Source organism: Dunckerocampus dactyliophorus, chromosome 2 (genome assembly GCF_027744805.1).
Source record: "Dunckerocampus dactyliophorus isolate RoL2022-P2 chromosome 2, RoL_Ddac_1.1, whole genome shotgun sequence".
Lineage (NCBI taxonomy): Eukaryota > Metazoa > Chordata > Actinopteri > Syngnathiformes > Syngnathidae > Dunckerocampus > Dunckerocampus dactyliophorus.
In genome coordinates, this window is record NC_072820.1 from 40,359,335 (window position 1) to 40,379,597 (window position 20,263).

A 20,263-nucleotide genomic window follows, 5' to 3' on the forward strand; every position below is an offset into this window, starting at 1 on the left:
TGTTTGTATTTGAATTACAGCCGTGTACTGTAGTTAGTGCGCAGTACTGCTAAGCCACTTTTCCAGTTCTACATGTCTCACAAAGAAGGTGTGTGCGTTGTGTGTGTGTGTGTGTTGAATGAAAGGCTGCAGCACAGGAGCATACCGCTGCATTGTTTGGCTGCACAGCATGTAAAGACAGTGTTAACTCCGTGTTAGCGTTAGTCTCACTGAGGGCAGGCCTGCACAGGCAAGGAAGGGATCACCAATTTGATTAAAAGTAAGAGAGGAGCGGGAGTAGTTCAATCTGACTTTAAGGTAAAGTGTCTTTCTTTCAACTCATTGATTGCCATAACAATATTGGAGTAAGGAGTTTGTGTGCTTTGTTGCCTCGAAGGATCTTTAAACTGTTTGAGGAATGGATTGCAAGTGTGAAACAGGCAACTCTGAGGAAGCACTTCCAGGTAATTTGTCTTCAAAATGCACTGAAAGTATTTATGCACATTATTAACATGTGAACAATTGAACATGACAATGTTCTTCAACCCATTGGTTGATTCATGACTTAGTTTTTGTAGTTTTGTCCCTTTGGTCTGTACAGCACCTCACAAAAGTGAGTACAATGGATCCCCACACTTGCAATTTAGCGTTCACGGCCCCGCAAATTCACTGATTTGTGGTTAAAAAAAAAAAAAAAATCTGATTTCATAGGCCTTTTTTTCCGCAGAAATTCTCATTCACCCTTAATCGGTAATAATTTATAAACACATGACAAAATAGGTACAATGTATTTTTTTTAAAAAGACCATAATTTTTACATGTTTAGGTCTTTAAGCTTCACTGATCATCAAGCAGTGAGATTTCGCATTTTCTTCGGTGGTCCTTGAATGCACCATAGTTGCTATGAGATGCAAAAGTGATATTTATACAGTGGAACCTTGGTTAGTGTCATTAATCCGTTCTAGCAGGTCTGACTCTAACTGAAACGGATGTTAACCGAATCAATTTTTCCCATAAGAAATCATGTAAATCCAATTCATCCATTCCAGCTAGGTGGCCAAAAATGTTAACACAAAACATGTTTTTATAGTTATACAATTAGAGTTTTAAAAGGTACAAAGCAAGTCCAAATGCATATAAATGATGAATGAAAGGCGTAAATGAACATTTAAGGTTACTGTTACCTTTGCTGAAGACGTGATTCTTGAAACAGGAAGATGTTGATGTTGATCTCGCTACCAAATCGTGTCTTTAGAAACAGTCACGTCTTCAGTGAAGGTAAAAGTAACCTTAAATGTTCATTTATCCCTTTCACTCGTCACTTATATGCATTTAAAATTGTGAATGGTGGTTTGAGGTTTAATTTGGACCCTGTGTTCAGCAGGTTACTGAGACCGAAACCCACAGCTCTTAGTCTTGCAAATGAGGTAGAGCCAGGGCCGAGCCAGAACAATAGATGCTAACGAGCCACTTCAGAGTCGTTCATACCCAACTCAGGGAGCGACACTTCCCTTTTATCGGAGGTGCTAATGGCCGGAGAGGATTAGACCTACTCCGCCCAGGCTTAGTGTAAGGAACCAATAGGAGGAGGGTGTTGGCACACCAATTCCGCCCACTCTTACTGTATTTAAGGCCTAGGCTACCAGCACTTATTAGTTCGCTGATGAAGCTCTTCGGATGAGGAGCGAAACGTACGACACCTTTTTCACAGAAGTACAGATGATGTCTCAAGAAGCCTTTCCCTCGATGGACAACTCCTGTACGACTGAGAGCCTACACAGACGCATTGAGAAGACCATTTGAGTCATGCAGTGTATTAACAACAGAACAACACTTATGTCATATTGTACACTAAGCGGAGAATACAAGCTAACCGAGGCAAAACTGTGGCATAAATTTTCGACGTTAACCAAAAACACACTCTAACTGGGGTGGATTCTAACCGAGGTTCCACTGTAAAATTGTATAAAGGTGTCCACATTGGAACATATGGCATTGGCAGTGCTCGGCAGGATTAGAAGCGCACATTAAGCGCTTTGCGCACGCTATAAATCTTGCAATCCTACCTCTACTCGGTATTCCCAGAGTCACTCGTTGGCTCGGGTGGGCGAGACGTGAAACGCTTTTTTTCATGGAAGTTCAACAGCTGCCACTATAACAGCTACCTACTTCCTGAATCTGTACTCTAAGCATCATGGTAACTGTAGTTCTTTTTTTTTTTTTTAAAGCATAAACAAACCTAATCTACTGCAATCTGCAATCTATTTGAAACGTGTCTTACATAACTACATGCCAACATAAATGATTAGTAGCAGCAGCTTGTTAGCGCGAAAAAAAATCATAAATTAGTAGCATCTTATCATCCGGAAATTACAATCATGTTACCTTGTGTCACAAATAAGCATTTTTATGGGAGTGTCTATCACTCGCCATTCATTGGTGGTCCCGGAAGGTCAACTCTGCAAAAAGCAGGGATCTACCCCTCACATTTCTGCAAATATAGAATTTTATGATACAAGTTCTCTGTATACACACTATTACTGATGCAACTACTTTCAACACATTCAGAATAAGAGTGCCTGTGATATGTCATTTTACAGGCCAGGAGGTGCTGTTTGTATAATACCAAGAATGTCTGCATGGACTACTTTACATAATACAAACAACGTCACACTGTGTTGAAATGCATCAGATGTGCACATTTGTAAACTTGACAATGTGCAATAACTTGCCTTTTTTATTTTCACAGCTGTTTTTTATGATTATTATTATTATTATTATTATTGCTCTACTGTCTTGTGTACTGCATACGGTGGTGCTGCTATTTAATCTAATTTAAATAGGAGACTATCCGACATACAGGGGGTTTGTAGACATTTACAGTATTCCATAGAGGCGGGTGATACAACAAATGTTGGTATCGATCCAATGCCATGCAAATATAAGGCAAGTATCGACAATAGAGATATTTTTTACTTGGACATTTTTCATTTATTCCAGTCTGGATTCCACACATAGGTCATGTAAAACCATGCAATGCTAATGGTGTGATTTTCTTCCTTGTTTAGGCTGGTGGATGAATAGCAGCAACATTCAAATTACCGTGGTGGGATATCTCCTCTACAGATTCTCACAGAGTCAGTCACCCAGTTTGGAAAAACAAAAAGATTCCCTGAGCAAATAAGCCTCTTTACTGACTCACATGTTGACCGGTCTGTTTCTCATACTGATAGTGGATACGAAACTTGCTCATACACAAGCTGAGTAACTGAATAGATCTTCAATAATCGCATGCCTCCTGTTTAAAGTTCACCTCAGTTAACTTTTCAAAGTTATTGTCACACAGTAAAATACTAATGTATTAACCACGCTATTTAAACATGTTTTTGAAGGATTTTCTGATTTTAATGTGTATTATACTGTATATTTTTGTTAAGCATTGGACGTTGCACTGGTTTGAGCACAATTTGGTGACACCCCTAAACCAGTAGATGAACGTAATTTTTAAGTCATTTAGCAGATGGAAGCAATGCTTACAGTGAAACTGTCTTATCCCTGCAGCTCTTCCTGCACTGATCCGATGGCCAATTCGTCTTTTTTGCTCCATAACTGGTGAGTTAAGTGAAGTCAAGTCATCACGTGTGTTTTGGCCATTTATTACCTCTCATATGTGTGTTGCTCAGGTCTATCAGCTCTTTGGGGCTGGGTGAGCCGCCTTGTGGGGACCCTCCGAGGTACAATATGCAAAAAAAATTCCTCACAAACCCTAAACAACACACATGGACCTGTCCTCCATGTTTTGTCTTACAGGAATCCAGAGCCTGTGTAAATGGCTGTCTCGAATTTGGAAATTTTTTGTAGGCAAGTACACTTTTTGTTTTATTGTTCTTGCTGTTCTGTTTTCATGAAATGAAGCACAATCTTAATTAAAGAAATTGACGGAGGGATTTTTTTTAAACTAACAGCAATGAAACCAATTAACAATCCAAATAATCAAATTCCCCCATCAGCTTGTTCATCCAAATTCAAATGGATGCTTCCTATCATCAGAGCCATAACAGGTCAGTTCTTCTTCCTTTTATATTTGACTTTTCTGCAATTTTTTGGTGTATTTACGTAATATTTAATACAGAGTCAGGGATCCAATTTGAAAATTCTATATATAAATATAGTCAAACCTGTCTATAGCGGCCGCTGAATGGAAACGGCAAAAGTGGCCACTATAGACAGGTGGCCACTATAGACAGGTTGGCGGCCATTTTGAATTTGTGGGCGCACAAGTTAACATGTCTGTGATTAGAAGCTGTGTTAGTATTGTCTTTTGTTATGTTTGTTTTTAATATTTTGTTTTTTAATTTTGATTTGGTTGGCTGATCTTAAACTTGTTTGAAGAAAATTGTAGTTTTAAGAAAAAAAGTTTTAATATAATCTTTACATTTAAAACGTTATTACATGTTTCTTGTTTCAAATGTGAGTTTATTATTTTTTTTGAATGGGTGTGTACGTGAACAATAGAGTGCGGGGGAGGTGCGAAGATCATCGTAAACTAACAATACCATCGCCCCTTTCTTATTGAATGGGTTTCTAATCTCTAATTAGTCGGCAATTAAGTGAAACTTTAGATGTTTTATTCAGGTATTTTGGCCATTTTAGAATCTATTCACGGCGGCATTGCAAAGTGGGAAGATTACCGTTTTGGTCGTCATTGAATCTTTTCAGGGCCGCATTGCAAAGTAAGAAGACGGCTTTTTTTACGTCGAACAACTGACAGTTTGAGTGGATCTTGTGAACGATTGTGACTGAGCTAGGACTCCGTAATTCAAGTCTACACACGCCGACTTCATTGCTTATAAAACGAAACTTTTTTGTGCATGAAGTTTCTGCTTGAGTCGGTATTTTGGCCGCTATATGCGGTCAGATATTGACCAAGGGATACAAAATGGGTGGCCGATGGCCGCGTTAGACAGGTGACCGCTATACACAGGGTCTACAACACGCACATGTTCAGCAGGGGATTTGTCAGTGGCCGCTTTAGGCAGGTGGCCGTTATAGACAGGTGACCGATAAAACAGGTTTGGCTGTAGCTTTTTCTCATAATCCCTATTGTGGAGTTATTTAAAGTTTTTTTTTGTGTGTATCAGTGTGACTTGGTCTGACTATGTTCCTGCTGCACCTCTCCGTCCTTTATCTGCAATGTGGGGCGCCTAAGCCCTCTTACTTAAGTTGCCAAGTAATATTCATGTTTGGGGCAAAAAAAATGTGCCCCACCATTTATTGGTAGTATTTTTTTTTAAGGATTTTTGCAAATAAGCCAGACTTAACCATGAACCTCGCTGACTTTTGTCACCTATGCAGGATCATCAAGTGATGGGTCTTTGGAGCTTGAAAGCATCAGACTGAACCTCTCCAGTCCATTAAAAGCAGACCTAAGGCTGATCCTCCTTGGCCCTGCCGGAGGAGGACGCACTTCAGTAGCAAACACTTTGTTGGGCTGCAGTGTAGCACAGGCTGATGAACCTCTCACAGAGAGCACCATAAGAAGGTCTGTAATAAACGGTAGAGAGGTCACTGTGATCGACACTCCAGATCTTCTTGGTCCATCTTTGGGGAGAAACCACAAAGCTAGAGAAGCTTTGAGGAGTGTTCAGCTTGCAAGCCCTGGTCCACATGCCATCCTGCTGGTGATGCAGGCGCCACGCTCCAGCGAGAACATGCACCAGTACGCAATGCGAGTAATCCAAGCTACTCTGGAACTGTTTGGAGATGGGGTCCTGGGGTACATCATCCCAGTGCTCACCAACGCTGACTGCCTGGGCCGAAAGCGCACTGCTGATTTTGGATTGTTGGATGTGGATGCTGGAAGTTTGAAGACACTGACATCTCTATGCGGTCAGAGGCCTGTGCTGCTGGACACCAGGCCCGATCAGCCTCCGGAGGTGCTGAGCATGACACGCAGGGAGCTGGTGGGGCGTGTGATGGAGCTGAAGGCTCTGAGGGTAAATTTTTTTGTGCATGAGCTGCAGAGGAGGGAGGAGCGTTTCAGAGAGGAACTGCTTGGTAACATGACCTCTGCACTGGCCAGAAAAATGGAATACAAGTAGAGCAGGAGTGTCCAAAGTGCGGCCGTGGGACCATTTTCAGCCCACGCCTCATTTTTTTAAATTGATACTTGCTTTACCCTAAAAATAAAATGAATTGATTAATAATAATATATCACACAAACATTTGATTTGTCAACTATGACACAAAGTTAAGAGGTCATGTTTTCTTCAAGCATATATCAATCTACTTTGGATTGGTTTCAGCCTAGCAAAGAATGTCAGCGATGTAGATGATACAGTCACACAGCCATCATTAAAAAAATAACAAAACACATTACGTAAAATGCCTCTGCCCTTTTATTATTTCATCCTTGTTTGTTGGTCAGTTGGTACGTTTACATATTGGATATCGTTAACCTTGTTTAACATCTAAATAGAAAGTCCCACTAAAATAATCTCAGTTAAAACAACATCTGAGCAGGGAAATTTCAAGTCTGAGCATTTTTGACCATATCGTTGTGGCTCTGACGCCAGTCACACACATGGAGAGCAGCTTTATGGTTGGCATCACTTCTACTCGTCATCCCTGGTGTAGCCTTTTGTGGTGGCGTCACAAAAAAGCCAAAGGAAAAGAAAAAAAACTTGTTAATCATTGAGATGCTCACTGAGCTTAAGTCTCATGCAGTTTTGCTTATGTCTCACACTGAGTGTATTCATTGTTTCTTTATCATAACAAAAGTTAGCCTAGAAGGTTCAAAATATGTTTCTTTATTTGTTCTCATGCTGCTGCATCTACCCTGACGGGTTAGTACTGCTGATCTAAAACACATGTTAATCTTTGTTATGTATGTCCATTATGTTTTCAGTTGTGCTTGCATGCTTTTGAAAACTGTACAGAAAAAGATACTGTACAATATTGAGCCACAAACACGCTTTAAAAGTCAATTGCAATTTGATAATAATTGGATGAAACATGTATTTTCAATACAATAGTAATGTGCAAGTATTTACGGTACTCCCACTTACGCTGCCTTTTTATTTTGGCACCTTGCGTGGCATTGTCATGAGAACTGGGTGAAGCGCTGGAGATTGAAAAGGATGTGTCACGTTCAACATTGTTATGAGGCGGTGGGGAAAAACTTACTAAAAACTTACTAACACTGGCTCCGTATTGAAAACTAGGTATAGGATCGATACCAAAATTGCAGCATCCCTCTCCCCACCAGTATTCACTTCCCCCTCCCTCCTAGTGACGCAGACAGTCACAGCAACATGAAGCCAGAGTGACGCTGTTGCGCATGCGTACTGAGCAGACGCAGACTGCCACTTGGTGAAAAGTGGCAAAAGACAAAGGACACAACTGCCTTGTGAGAAGGAACAGAGTCCAGTCTCACTCCCCGGAGCAGTGTGCGACATTTGGGTTTGTGACGGCAGCGACTTGGTGAGTTGTCCTTGTCCAAAAACAAGCTATTAGACGCAAAAAGGAGGCGCTGCTAGGGCTTGTTTGCTCAAGACAACGTTGTCGCGTCGAGCCAGTCTGTCACTGTTGTGGCTTGACCGCAATCTGGACATGTACTGTATGTTTCTTTGGATATGTGACATTTTTGCCAAGGGATAAGAGTGACGATAGATGAATATGTTCGGTGCTTTTGTATTGTTGTTGCTAGCTAACTGAGCAGCCAGCTTCCTTCAAGCAGTCCAAGCTTCTGAGGATGTTTACCTTCTCGTTTTTGGATCTGCTGACCAACATTTGAGCTATTTATAAGGAGGAAAGTGTTGCTTTTGCCAATTCTGACTCCTAATGTGTTTTGTGATGTGCTTTGACAGCTTTTGGACATCTCTGCTGAGGCATCGGCCCTTTTACAGTGGAAGTTTGTCAGCCTGGTGATGGAACAAAAAGCACAACTGTAAGCTAGAAGCAGCACAGAGGATGAAGGAAGTCACTATCATCTCTGTGGTGGAGGTGTAATCTTCAATTCAAAGTCTGTTATATTTGGAGAAAGGTCTCGTCTTCCGTTTTCCCATGCCCTGCCTATGTCCCCTTTCCAAGATAGACTGTGTCTCCCAATTTAAACCCTCACCTCCCCTTCAATCATCTACAAACACAAAAGCTCCTCTCTTTCAAGCGGCTGAGAGGTTACCATGGCGATGGTTGTCATGATGCAGATGTAGCTTCCTGAAGGTGGTGACGAACAACCTGGGATGGGCAGCACTCCGTATCCAGGCGGCGAGTGGAAGGGGAAGGGCAAAGGAAGCCTGCAGGAGCTGGGCTGCATGCCTTGGAAGGTCAGCAAGCAGAAAGCTGGAGGAGGAGGTGGAGGGGAGGTGGTGAGAGCAGAAGAGCGAAGGTGCAGGGATCCCCAGCAGGAGCTTTCATCCTCCTCTTCTTCCCTCACCGTGCCACCACTTCCTCAAGCCTCGCTGACACGTCCGGCTATTTACCACGAGAAGCAGCGGCGGGAGCTGTGCGCCCTGCACGCACTCAATAACGTCTTCCAGGATGGCTTGGCCTTTAGTAGGGACACCTTGCAGGAGATCTACCAGAGGTGGGCGGTCACATTGTCAACCCATGTTTACCTCCCATGCATGCATGAAATGCATCTCCTCTTGACTCGTTGCAGGCTTTCTCCCAGCACTCTGGTGACGCCTCATAAGAAGAGCATGCTGGGAAACGGGAACTACGATGTAAATGTCATCATGGCCGCCCTGCAGACGCGAGGCTTTGAGGCAGTTTGGTGGGATAAAAGAAGGTCAGTGAAGGAAAACTTATCTTAGGGATACAGATGTGAAAAAATTAGGTAAATGACATTTGTGGCGCCCCATATGGTCTGTGCTCAAAAATACAACGGCGTAATTGGGTCACATTGGGGGGTAAAAAAATCTGAGATTTTCAAAATAAAGTCGGAAATTTATGAGAAAAAAAGATGTAAATTTGCCAGAAAAAAAGTCGTAATATTATCTTTGCCCGAGGCCAAAGGTCCCATAAGTCTCCCCTTTTCATGGCTGTCTCAGGCAATGCCTGTTACGATGGAGTATTAAAATAATCAAGAGATTTCAAGAATAAAGCTGTAAACGTACGAGAAAAAAGCCGTAATGTGACGCAAAAAAAGTCCTACATTTACGAGAAAAAACTTTTGAAAGCTATGAAAAGGAGGGACTTACGTATGTGACTGTTGGCCGGGGTAAGGAAGGTGGAAGTGAGAAGGGCTAGACATGCTAATCTGTTTGTTCTCAACTGCTCTGTTTTGCTGCTGCCACGTTATAAATACAAGCTTGCCTGAAGCAAGAGGAAAGTTTCCTTCCTTCCTGAAGAGCTATGCTCCATTTTCCCTCTATGACATGTAATACTGCGGCTTTTTTTCTCATAAATGTACAATTTATTCTTGAAATTTTTTTTTTTTTTCAACATGGCCCTAACACTCCTTCGTACAAAAATGTAGTAAACATATAATAATATATCCTCCAAGTTTTGTAATCATTACACAAATCATTGTCAATGACTTAGACAATTCGTTGCTGAATCCCAGAGGCGTTTTTTCTTTATGGTACTAAAATGATGGGCCGTAACACCAGGTAGTTATTTTTGTGTTTGCAGTTTGCAGATATTGTCAGCCTAACATTAGATGGTGCAAGTTTGTCTTATGTTCTGCGTGAAACCATGAAAGATTTTACAATGTACAATGTGTGTGTATACGGCTTTAAGACGATTGCTTTGAATTCTAGCATACAAAACTCTTAGTTTGTATCAAGGCTAATCATTTCACAACCAATAAGCACAGATGTACAAATGTCACCTTTGTTCTTCCAGGGACGTCGGCAGCATCGAGTTGTCCAACGTGACCGGCTTCATTCTCAACGTTCCGTCCAATCTTCGCTGGGGACCTCTGCAGCTGCCACTCAAACGCCAGCACTGGATCGGGGTGAGAGAAGTCGCGGGGGTCTACTACAACCTGGACTCCAAGCTACGTGGCCCTCAACCAATCGGTAGTCCAGATGAGCTCAGGTGAGAGGGATAACAGATTTGCTTGCTTCAACTGCTACATGTATACAGTTGTCCGCCGTTACATCGCGGTTCAAACATTGCTCCCTTTTTTTTTTCAAAAATGTATTAATTAATAAATGATCACTGTTTCGTGGTTGAATATGGCCTATTATTAGTCAAAACATATGCATATATAATAACATTTAAGTATTCTTGGCCCACATTAAGCATTTTCAATCATAAAAATGGCTAAGTGAACGAAAATACAAATATGAGTCATTTAGAAGTCGTTATATGTAGTGTAGTCTGTGACGTTGTGTGCGCCTTTAAGAGGGGGGTCCTGGGAAGTGACGTCAGCTAGCTACTGTAGAGTTGCTTAGTGTTAGCATGGTTAAGTGTAGAGAGTGCCAGTGTCTGGCATGAGTTGTGGCTGACAGCACCTCCTGTGTTTTAAATGTTTAAATTGCTTTAAACGTTTTAAAGCAAATACACTCACCGGACACAGCATTAGGTACACCTGCTCAATTTCATGAGATGCTGAGTTTACTGTCAGAGAGATATTTACACTGGTGTGAAAAAGTGTTTGCCCCCTTCCTGATTTCTTCTTTTTTCACACTTAAATGTTTCAGATCAGCAAACACATTTAAATATTAGTCAATGACAACACAACTGAAAGCAAAATGCAGTTTTTGAAACTTTTTATTATTGAGGGAGAAAAAAAATCTACCCCCATGGCCCTGTGTGAAGAAAGTAAGTAATTGAGATCAATCAGTCTGGAAAAGGTTATAAAGCCATTTCTAAAGCTTTGGGACTCCAGCAAACCACAGTGAGAGCCATTATCCACAAATGGCGAAAACATGGAACAGTGGTGAACCTTCCCAGGAGTGGCCGACAAACCAAAATTACCCCAAGGTGACTCAGGTGACTCATCCAAGAGGTCACAAAAGACCCCACAACAACATCCAAAGAACTGCAGGCATCACTTGCCTCAGTTAAGGTCAGTGTTCATGACTCCACCATAAGAAAGACACTGGGCAAAAACGGCCTGCATGGCAGAGTTCCATGACCAAAACCACTGCTGAACAAAAACAACATTAAGGCTTGTGTCAATTTTGCCAGAAAACATCTTGATGATCCCCAAGACCTTTGGGAAAATACTCTGTGGTCTGACGGGACAAAAGTTTAACTTTTTGGAAGGTGTGTGTCCCATTACATCTGGTGTAAAAGTTAACGCCGCATTTCAGAAGAACATCATACCAACAGTAAAATATGGTAGTGGTAGTGTGATGGTCTGGGGCTGTTTTGCTGCTTCAGGACCTGGAAGACTTGCTGTGATAAATGGAACCATGAATTCTGTTCTCTACCAAAAAATCCTGAAGGAGAATGTCCGGCCATCTGTTCGTGACGTCAACCTGAAACCAACTTGGGTTCTGCAGCAGGACAATGATCCAAAACACACCAGCAAGTCCACCTCTGAATGGCTGAAGAAAAACAAAATGAAGACTTTGGAGTGGCCTAGTCAAAGTCCTGACCTGAATCCTATTGAGATGCTGTGGCATGACCTTAAAAAGGTGGTTCATGCTGGAAAACCCTCCAATGTGGCTGAATTACAACAATTTTGCAAAGATGAGTGGGAAAAAATTCCTCCACAGCGCTGTAAGAGACTCATTGCAAGTTATCACAAACACTTGATTGTAGTTGTTGCTGCTAAGGGGGGCCCAACCAGTTATTAGGTTTAGGGGGCAATCACTTTATCACACAGGGCCATGTAGCTTTGGATTTTTTTCCTCCCTTAATAAAAAAAAGTTTCATTTAAAAACTGCATTTTGTGTTCAGATGTGCTGTCATTGACTGATATTTAAATTTGTTTGATGATCTGAAACATGTAGGTATGACAAACATGCAAAAAAATAAGAAATCAGGAAGGGGGAAAACACTTTTTCACACCACTTTTTCAATGCAGCTAATATTGTTATGTATACTGTGTTTAGTGTTTCCCGCAGGACTGCAATCTATTTGTGGCAATAGGTTGCATTATTTGGCCATGACACATATGCGTGTAATTTTTATGGATGCTGTGGGAGACAAAAAGTGAGCAAAAAAACCCATGAAAATCTTAATTATTTTAAGAAATACAAATGAACTTGCTTTTTAAACAAAGGAAGATGGATGGGGCCAACGCAGTGCTGTCCGCCCCAAATAGATAAATCTATGGGATCACTGGTATTTTCTCCTCTAGTTTAAAAGCGGTGATTCCCAACCACTGTACCGTGGAACATTAGTGTGCCTTGAGAACAATTAAATGCTCTTCCACTAGATGGCAGAAGGTATGTACTTAACCTGTGTTGCCACCTGTTTCCATTCATACAACATTTTGATGGTATTTTGAATGTAAAATATGTGCTGTTGCTCAACTGGGACACTGGGTTAAACAGCAGAGAGTACCATGCGTTTATTAGAGGTAATGTGTTTATTAGAAAGGAAGCCTATATTTGTACATAGCTGTATATTTATTGTTGAATCAATAGTTTTTATGTGCTTTTTAATTATCTACTTTCATTCTGGGCTTTGTCTGCCCTGCAATGAGACGAGCTCTTCTCTTCTGTTTTTTGAAAAATGAAACTTGTGTACGTATCTTATGATAAGGTGCAGCATATATTACTATTTATGGTAATAAGGTATGTCCCCAAAAATGTTTTGCTGTAATTTAACAAAGAAACACCATCTTACATGACGGTTCCGAATGCGTTCACATTTATGAGCACACTATTGTCAGGTTTTCATAGGTCATTCATTCGTTTTTTTTTTTTTTGTGCTGCTTAATCCTCATCAGGGTCGCGGAGGTATTGTTGTTTTCCTAAAGCGGAGGTAAAGTTCTTACTTATTGTATTTTTTTTTTTTCTTCACTGAGACTCTTCTGTTTTCTCGTAACTCCTGACCACAAACCAGGAAGTTCCTGCGCCAGCAGCTCCGAGGGAAGAACTGTGAACTTCTCTTAGTCGTGTCGGATGAAGTGGAGGCGCAACAAACATGGCGCTCTGACAGCTGAGGACTGAACCAGCCAATCACAGCCTGCGGTTGAGATTCATTTCAGTGACGCACACATCCAATTGCATACTGGTGGAATTATTGGGGGGTGGCAGGACTCTCCTGATTGGATGCAAAGCAATGAAGGAAGCGAACACTTTCCAGGGAAGATTAATGAGTTATTTACTTCAAAGAAGATATTATTCAATTTCTGCTATTCTTGTGTTTTTATACAACATATCCAGACTATTTTTCTGTCACTTGTGATCTGCTGGTTTTATCTATTTTTTGTCCTTTTTACTGTTCAAGTCTCCAAAGTCATGGGAGTACTCTTGAAGATCTTTTTGTTTGTTTGTTTTTTGTCTCTCCTTAAACGGAGGGAATAGTTCATTTGCCGTTCCTTCACGTTCACCAAAGCGTGCCCTTCTTCACTTTGTTGTGACAATGTCTCACTCCTTGTTGTGGTTGTTTTGGCTTATCAGAGGTCACTTTTTGTGTTACATCCACTTCTTGGACACCACAGGCACAGAGTGAGAGCCTTTTACTGTACAATCTTTCGGACGCAGCAGTTTACTGTGGCAACGCAGCAATGCAACAAATCCAATATTTCCTCTAGTGGATGTTTGTGGTAGTTGCTGAATCATTTTTTTTTTTGCTTTTATACTGTAGAGCACATGTGTCAAACCCGTGTCCTGGAGGGCCGAGACGCTGCAGGTTTTCTCTCCAACCAGTTTCTTCAGCAGGTGATTTAATTGATGAGCTCCTTCCCTCAAACTGAAGGTGTTGATCATTAAAATCACCTGCTTTAGTGACCGGCTGGAAAGAAAACCTGCAGTGTCTCGGACCTCCATGGCATGAGTTTGACACCCCTGCTGTAGAGTGATCAAGGAAATACTGTATAACTATGGGGGCAAATGTACAGCAATGTCCAAATGATCCAAAACCAAACACACGTGGAACATGAAAATGCTGCAATCACAGAACCGCTGCAGGATGACAAACAAATGCAAAAGAATAATCCCGTAGGTGCCAAAAACACACGCAAACCCCCAAACAGCATGAGAGAAATGCAGCATGTTCACTGAACAAAGCAGGAGTTATCCAGGCACTTGAGACTGAATATTGAACAGTATTATAGCGCAACCCATTTTCACGAATGCCAAATGTTTAACAAAGACACGAAGAAAAATGTACCTTGGTTCTGCCAAATTTCTTCTGGACATCCCGGTCGTTTTGGACCTCATGCAGTTGTTTTAGGGGGTTGTATGCGTTTTTGGCATTTGCAGCACTTTTGCAATGATTTTTGATCCTGCAGCATTTATGTGATGTGAGCATTTTTAATATGCAGCATTTTCCTGTTGCGTTTGTTTTAAGTTGTTTGTGTGTTGTTGATCCGGGATCGTTTGGACGTTGCTGTTTGTTGCTACAGTACACTATAAAAATATCACATCATTTCACCAAACGATGACCGTATTGCACACTTCATTTTCATGCACAAAACAATCGCAGTGTAAAGTGTATAAGCTATGGGGTTTTTTTGGTAATAGCAGTGTATCAAATGAGTCCGAGTTGTTGCTTGTAGCTTCAGTGAGTTCACCGTTCAGCGGTTTTCAACTCTTCAGGCAGAGAATAAAAAGCCAATTTATCTTCATCAGGTAGGTCCAAATCGACCTTTTTGCGGAATTTAAGTTGAGTCCACAGCCCTTAAATCGCAGTGTTTGGCGTTTTCACATTTCTTGTTCTGGAGCTTGTATTTTCTCAGTTGCCCATTATGTTTCAAAACAGTAAAGTATATGTATCTACAATGGATGCATATTAGCGCATTGCACAGACAGGTTACTTGCAATTGTGTTTTACGCCATGAATGTGCTGTTGTTGATTTTATTCAATTACACAATACATACTAAGACTACAGTATCTGACCATTTGCACAATCTCATGATATCCATACCTCTTTTTTTTTTTAACGTTCACAGTGGCGGATGTCATGGCGTTGTGCAAGTGGCGATAATGCCAACATAAATTGCGTATGACAACGTATAAAGAGTGGGATTTCATTTGAAACGCCTTCATACTTTTAAGAAGTCAAAAGTTTCAGAATAAGAAAATACGACTTGGATCTGAAGTCATGTCATGACTGCATATTTTCCGTACTACGCATTGTTCTCATCAAACAGGTAGTTAATTAAAGTGACGGTTGCAGCAGTCACCTGTAGCTCTCTTAAATCTGCACACGACGTTTGGGGGTGTGTCATGTTCAACTATATAATATGGGCTGTAATGTGCAGAAGTGGTTGTGGTGGGAACAAAAGAAATTGGATTTAGTGGGCTCGTGTGGTTGTATTATTGTGAAATTAGCCTTATGAGAGATTCAGTGTTGTAGCTCTTGAGATGTATCAGCTGTTTCTATTTACATGTATTGTCTTTTTTGTGACAATATCGGCCTTAAATTGTTTACATCAAAAGGTGCGTGGGCAGTTTCACACGTGTATTCCAAAGCACTAATGTAGACGAGCAGTCCATTAAAGATGTCTTCAGTGATGTTGTTATTTACAATGCTTTCATTGTTCTACAATCATGACGACCTGTGCAGCTTTAATGCCAAGAAGAATGTCAAAGAATCATCCTGACGTTGCACATATACAATCATCCCTCGTTCATCGCCGTTCATTGGTTCCAGAGCGGATGACTCCTCTATAAATGGAATACATTCGCAGCTATGGTATAGAACAGGGGTGTCCAAAGTGCGGCCCGGGGGCCATTAGCGGCCCGCAGCACAGTCTAAACATGTAATTTAACGAGGAAACTTAAAAAAAACAAAACAACAGCAGCAAAAATTAGAAAATTAATCAAAAGTCAAAATATTAAGAAAAGAGTTGCAATCTAGCAAGGAAAAAACCCAGAATTTCACAAGAATAACATAATAGTATGAGGAAAAATGTCTTTTTAGTAGAATGAAGTTGAAATATTAAAGAATAAAAAACAATCAATGAATATAGTTGTCATTTTTGGAAACTTAGGTTGGGGAAAATTTATAACATAGAAATAAAGTCCAAATATTCGAAGAAAAAAAATATACAAGAAGAAAGTTGAAATATTTGGAAAATTATACAAAATAAACAAACAGCAGAAATTTTACCAGAGTAAAGTAAAAATATTAAGAGAAAAAAATAGTTTTCTAATTAGAAAAAAATTGCAACTTTGATGAGAGTAAACTTGTAAAAATGTAATGTAAAAATGAGGAAAAATATCCTTTTATTTCGACAATGTTGAAATAAAAAAATACATTCTTGTCTTAAAAGATATGAAGTTATAATTACGAGGAGAAAATTTACAAGAGGAAAGCTGAAATGAAATATTAAGAAAAAAATAAAAAAAAATTTACAAGAATAAACTCAAAACATTTTTAGTAGCATTTCACCCTTTCACCCTTTCACCATTTCACCATTTCACCATATTACAAAGTGAAATGCAGTTTTTTTAGCTACATATAGATTCTTAGCATAGCTCTATGTGTTGGTTTACAAAATATCAAAGTGGCCCTTGCATCCTTTCATTTTTCAGCATGCGGCCGTCACTGGAAAAAGTTTGGACACCCCTGGTAAAGAAAACCTGTTTACAATCTTCTAAATATTTTTTTTACATGAAATAACACACATACAGTATAGTCGTCTTTACCTTGTAGGGGAGCAGAATCGATAGGAAGTTATGTCGGGTTGAGGTTTAGCTTGTTGCGGCCATAGTCCACAACAGTTTTATTATTATTTCATTATTATTGTTCCTATTGTGGGATCATTTAAACCTGCAATAAATGCCGGTTGTTCAAGTCTGGTGCTTCGGTTGTTGTCTCACCGAACAATTACTGGCACCTAGTGACCAACATTCACATTACTACATTCACAAGTTGGTGGGCTCACGTTTTGGTCATACTGCTGTCATAGATAAATAAACAGCTAAACAGCTATGAAATAAGAGTGAAATGAAATGAAGTCTGAGCTGACGCCATCTTGGATGTGACGTCAGGGCCAGACTACGTTCCGGGAACAAGATTCAAACTCATGCAGGCATGAACTCACGGCAAAGCCAAGGAAATGACATATTCACAACAATAACACAATGATAACATTCACTGTGTGTTGTGTTGTGATAATTATGATATAACACACACAAAAAATTGCCACAAGTATGTATGTTTTTTTGACTGCCAGTATGTGACACGGACAACTGGAAAATAAAAACTGAGTTAACCCTGGAATGAAACCATGCAGTATTATTCTAAGATTTGCAGAATAGATCTAGTAAAAAAATATATAACATATATATATATTTACTTACTGAAACTGAAAAATCTACTGCAAGATGTGATAGAAACGCGAGTGACTGCAAGCAATTCAACACTTATGGGTGACATAAACAAGCACAGCCATGAACACACGCGACATATTCACAACAATAATAGCATTCACGTACTGTATATTGTGTTGTGAGGAGTATGGTATGTTTTACTGCCAGTGATAACTACAACAGACCTGGCTAGCGCATCAGTTAGGAATTAGCTCTGCATTAGCCGTCAGCACTTACCTGGTTTGTCGGGAAACCTGATATAAAAATCGGTGAGGAGACGTGGGTCGCGGATGAATGCTCTCGAGACCCAAGAACGTTCTTCTGGGCCGTACCCTTCCCAGTCCACCAGGTACTGGAAACCCCTGCCCCTTCTTCTCACATCCAAGATTGCCTTGACCGTAAAAGCCGGATGACCGTCGACCAGCCGAGGAGGAGGCGGAGGAGGCACTTCCGGGGGACTGAGGAGCTGAGGGTGACGGGCTTGATGCGGGAGACATGGAAGACCATGTTGCAATGAAGTGATTCCGGGAGGCGCAATTTGACCGCTACACGGTTGATGATTCTTGTTATGGGGTACGGGCCGACAAATCTGGGGGTGAGTTTTTTGGAATCAACAGCCAAGGGGAGGTCGCGGGAGGACAGCCACAACTTCTGGCCCACCTGGTAGCGAGGTGCGGGCGTGCGGTGGCGGTTGGCCACCGTCTGGTTCCGCTCGGAGGTCCTAGTGAGGGCAGCCCTGGTGTTGCGCCAGGCCAGGCGTGCTCGGCATAGGTGTGCCGTCACTGATGGGACTCTGGATTCCAGGTCTTGGGAGGGGAATGCGGGTGGCTGGAACCCGTAAGAAGCGTGAAAGGGGGATAATCCAGTGGCGGAGCTGATGAGGGAATTGTGTGCGTATTCAATCCAAGGCAGATCCGATGACCATGTGGTGGGCTGTTGGTGGCATACACACCGGATTGCTGCCTCCAGGTCTTGGCTCGTTCGCTCCATCTGTCCGTTGCTCTGGGGGTGGTACCCGGAGGATAAGCAAGGGGTTGCGCCCAGGGTCTTGCAAAACGCCCTCCATACCGCCGACGTGAACTGGGGGCCCCTGTCTGATACCACCTCTGTGGGTATGCCGTGGAGGCGGAATGCGTGGCGGACCAGTAGTTGTGCTGTCTCCAAGGCTGATGGTAATTTTGGCAGGGCCACAAAGTGAGCCATCTTGGAGAATCTGTCTACAATTGTCAGGATGGTGGAGTTCCCCCGGGAGGGGGGCAAGCCGGTTATGAAATCTAGGACAATGTGTGACCAAGGCCGGGGTGGACTGGGCAGAGGGTGGAGGAGCCCCGCCGGTGGTTGGTGGGAGGTCTTGTTTCTGGCACAGACCGTGCAGGCGGCCACGAACCTCTTGGTGTCCCTAAGGAGCGTGGGCCACCAAAAGCATTGTCTGAGGAGGAAGACTGTGCGGTTCACGCCTGGGTGACAGGCCAGCTTGGACTCATGAGACCAGCGCAGTGCCTCTGAGCGGAGTTTGGGGATGACGAAAAGGTGTCCCGCAGGGCATCCATTGGGGGGTGTGACTGTCTGAAGGGACTCCTTGAACTGCTTCTCTATGTCCCATTGGAGAGCCCCGATGATGTGTGCGTCCGGGACGATGGGTTCTCGATGGGTGGGCTCGGTGGGAGGGGCGTGGATGCGAGAGAGGGCGTCCGGCTTGACATTCCGGGACCCAGGATGGAAGGTGATAATGAAGTTGAATTGGGTGAATAGCAGGGCCCACCTGGCTTGACGGGGGTTGAGTCTCTGTGCCAAGCGTAGGTAGGTCAGGTTTTTGTGGTCCGTAAGTACAGTAAATGGAAGTTCCGTCCCCTCCAGCCAGTGCCTCCACTCCTGAAGGACCAGGACGACGGCCAGGAGTTCCCTATTGCCAATGTCGTAATTTCTCTCTGCCGGGGTCAGGAGTCTAGAGAAGAAGGCGGAGGGGTGCAGCTTCTGGTCGGTGGCCGAACGCTGGGAAAGGACGGCCCCCGGGTGAATTAAAACAGGTGCGGAAGTGAAGAGGAATTTAAGTTTGTTAAAAGCGGACTCAGCCTCTGGGGTCCAGGAAAAAGGGATTTTAGGAGATGTGAGCTTAGTCAAAGGGTCTGTGACTCGTCTGAAGTTCCAGATGAAACGGTGATAGAAGTTAGCGAATCCCAGAAACCTTTGTAAATGCTTCCTTGATATAGGAGCAGGCCAGTCGACCACAGCCTGAATCTTAGCAGGGTCGGCTCTGAGCTGGCCTCTCTCCACTATGAACCCCAGGAAGGGAATGGAGGACGAGTGGAACGAACATTTTTCGGCTTTGGCAAATAATCTGTTCTCTAGTAGCCTTTGGAAGACCAGGCAGACATGTTGGATATGCTCCTCCAAGGAGGCAGAACAAATAAGGATGTCGTCAAGGTAAATAAAAATAAAACGGCCTAGCATGTCCCTTAGGATGTCGTTGACGAGGTTTTGGAAGACGGCGGGGGCGTTGGTCAGCCCGAACGGCATGACCAGATATTCAAATTGCCCGAGCGGTGTGTTGAATGCCGTCTTCCATTCCTCTCCCTCGCGGATACGCACGAGGTGGTAGGCATTCTGGAGAACTAATTTAGAAAAAATTCTGGCGGCGTGTAGTGGAGTGAAGGCTGAGTCCAAGAGGGGTAATGGATATTTATTTTTAACCGTGATTTGATTGAGTGCTTGAAAGTCAGTGCATGGACATAATGATTTGTCCTTTTTTTCAACGAAAAAAAACCCTGCGGCGACTGGGGAGGAGGAGGGACGGATGAGGCCGGCGGATAAAGAGAATGAGATGTATTCTTCGAGTGATTTGAGCTCAGATTTGGAAATATTATATAAACGCGAGGATGGTAACCCTGCC

General features: G+C 42.3%; 2 protein-coding genes across 4 annotated transcripts; both read left to right on the plus strand.

The window, feature by feature from the left end:
* The first annotated feature begins 135 nt into the window (after nt 1-135).
* On the plus strand, nt 136-6,345 carry LOC129172966 (uncharacterized). Of its 2 annotated transcripts, XM_054763315.1 has the most exons (8): nt 137-297; nt 377-443; nt 3,048-3,116; nt 3,541-3,591; nt 3,663-3,713; nt 3,790-3,840; nt 3,990-4,040; nt 5,335-6,345. In XM_054763315.1, the coding sequence occupies exons 2-8, from the start codon at nt 398-400 to the stop codon at nt 6,078-6,080; spliced, it is 1,065 nt and encodes a 354-aa protein (XP_054619290.1). In that variant the 5' UTR covers nt 137-297; nt 377-397; the 3' UTR covers nt 6,081-6,345. The 2 variants fall into 2 exon arrangements, with proteins under 2 accessions (XP_054619298.1, XP_054619290.1); XM_054763323.1 differs by lacking the exon at nt 3,048-3,116 and having other exon boundaries at nt 136-297.
* A 979-nt stretch (nt 6,346-7,324) lies between these two features.
* Nucleotides 7,325-15,570, plus strand: josd1 (Josephin domain containing 1). 2 transcript variants are annotated; one of them, XR_008569669.1, is made up of 6 exons: nt 7,325-7,461; nt 7,848-8,566; nt 8,642-8,770; nt 9,829-10,023; nt 12,952-13,705; nt 13,865-15,570. XR_008569669.1 is itself a non-coding variant. In XM_054769306.1 (5 exons), exons 2-5 carry the CDS (start codon nt 8,223-8,225, stop codon nt 13,049-13,051), a joined length of 768 nt encoding a protein of 255 aa, XP_054625281.1. In that variant the 5' UTR covers nt 7,325-7,461; nt 7,848-8,222; the 3' UTR covers nt 13,052-15,570. The 2 variants fall into 2 exon arrangements, 1 of the variants encoding a protein (XP_054625281.1); XM_054769306.1 differs by having other exon boundaries at nt 12,952-15,570.
* The last annotated feature ends 4,693 nt before the right edge of the window (nt 15,571-20,263 follow it).

Coding starts and splice junctions, on each gene's coding strand:
- LOC129172966 (XM_054763315.1), top strand. CDS start 398: ATGGATTGCAAGTGTGAAACAGGCAACTCTGAGGAAGCACTTCCAG. Junction 3,841..3,989: donor AATTTGGAAATTTTTTGTAG/GCAAGTACACTT, acceptor TTCCCCCATCAG/CTTGTTCATCCAAATTCAAA. Junction 4,041..5,334: donor TATCATCAGAGCCATAACAG/GTCAGTTCTTCT, acceptor TCACCTATGCAG/GATCATCAAGTGATGGGTCT.
- josd1 (XM_054769306.1), top strand. CDS start 8,223: ATGGGCAGCACTCCGTATCCAGGCGGCGAGTGGAAGGGGAAGGGCAAA. Junction 8,567..8,641: donor TTGCAGGAGATCTACCAGAG/GTGGGCGGTCAC, acceptor GACTCGTTGCAG/GCTTTCTCCCAGCACTCTGG. Junction 8,771..9,828: donor GTTTGGTGGGATAAAAGAAG/GTCAGTGAAGGA, acceptor TTGTTCTTCCAG/GGACGTCGGCAGCATCGAGT.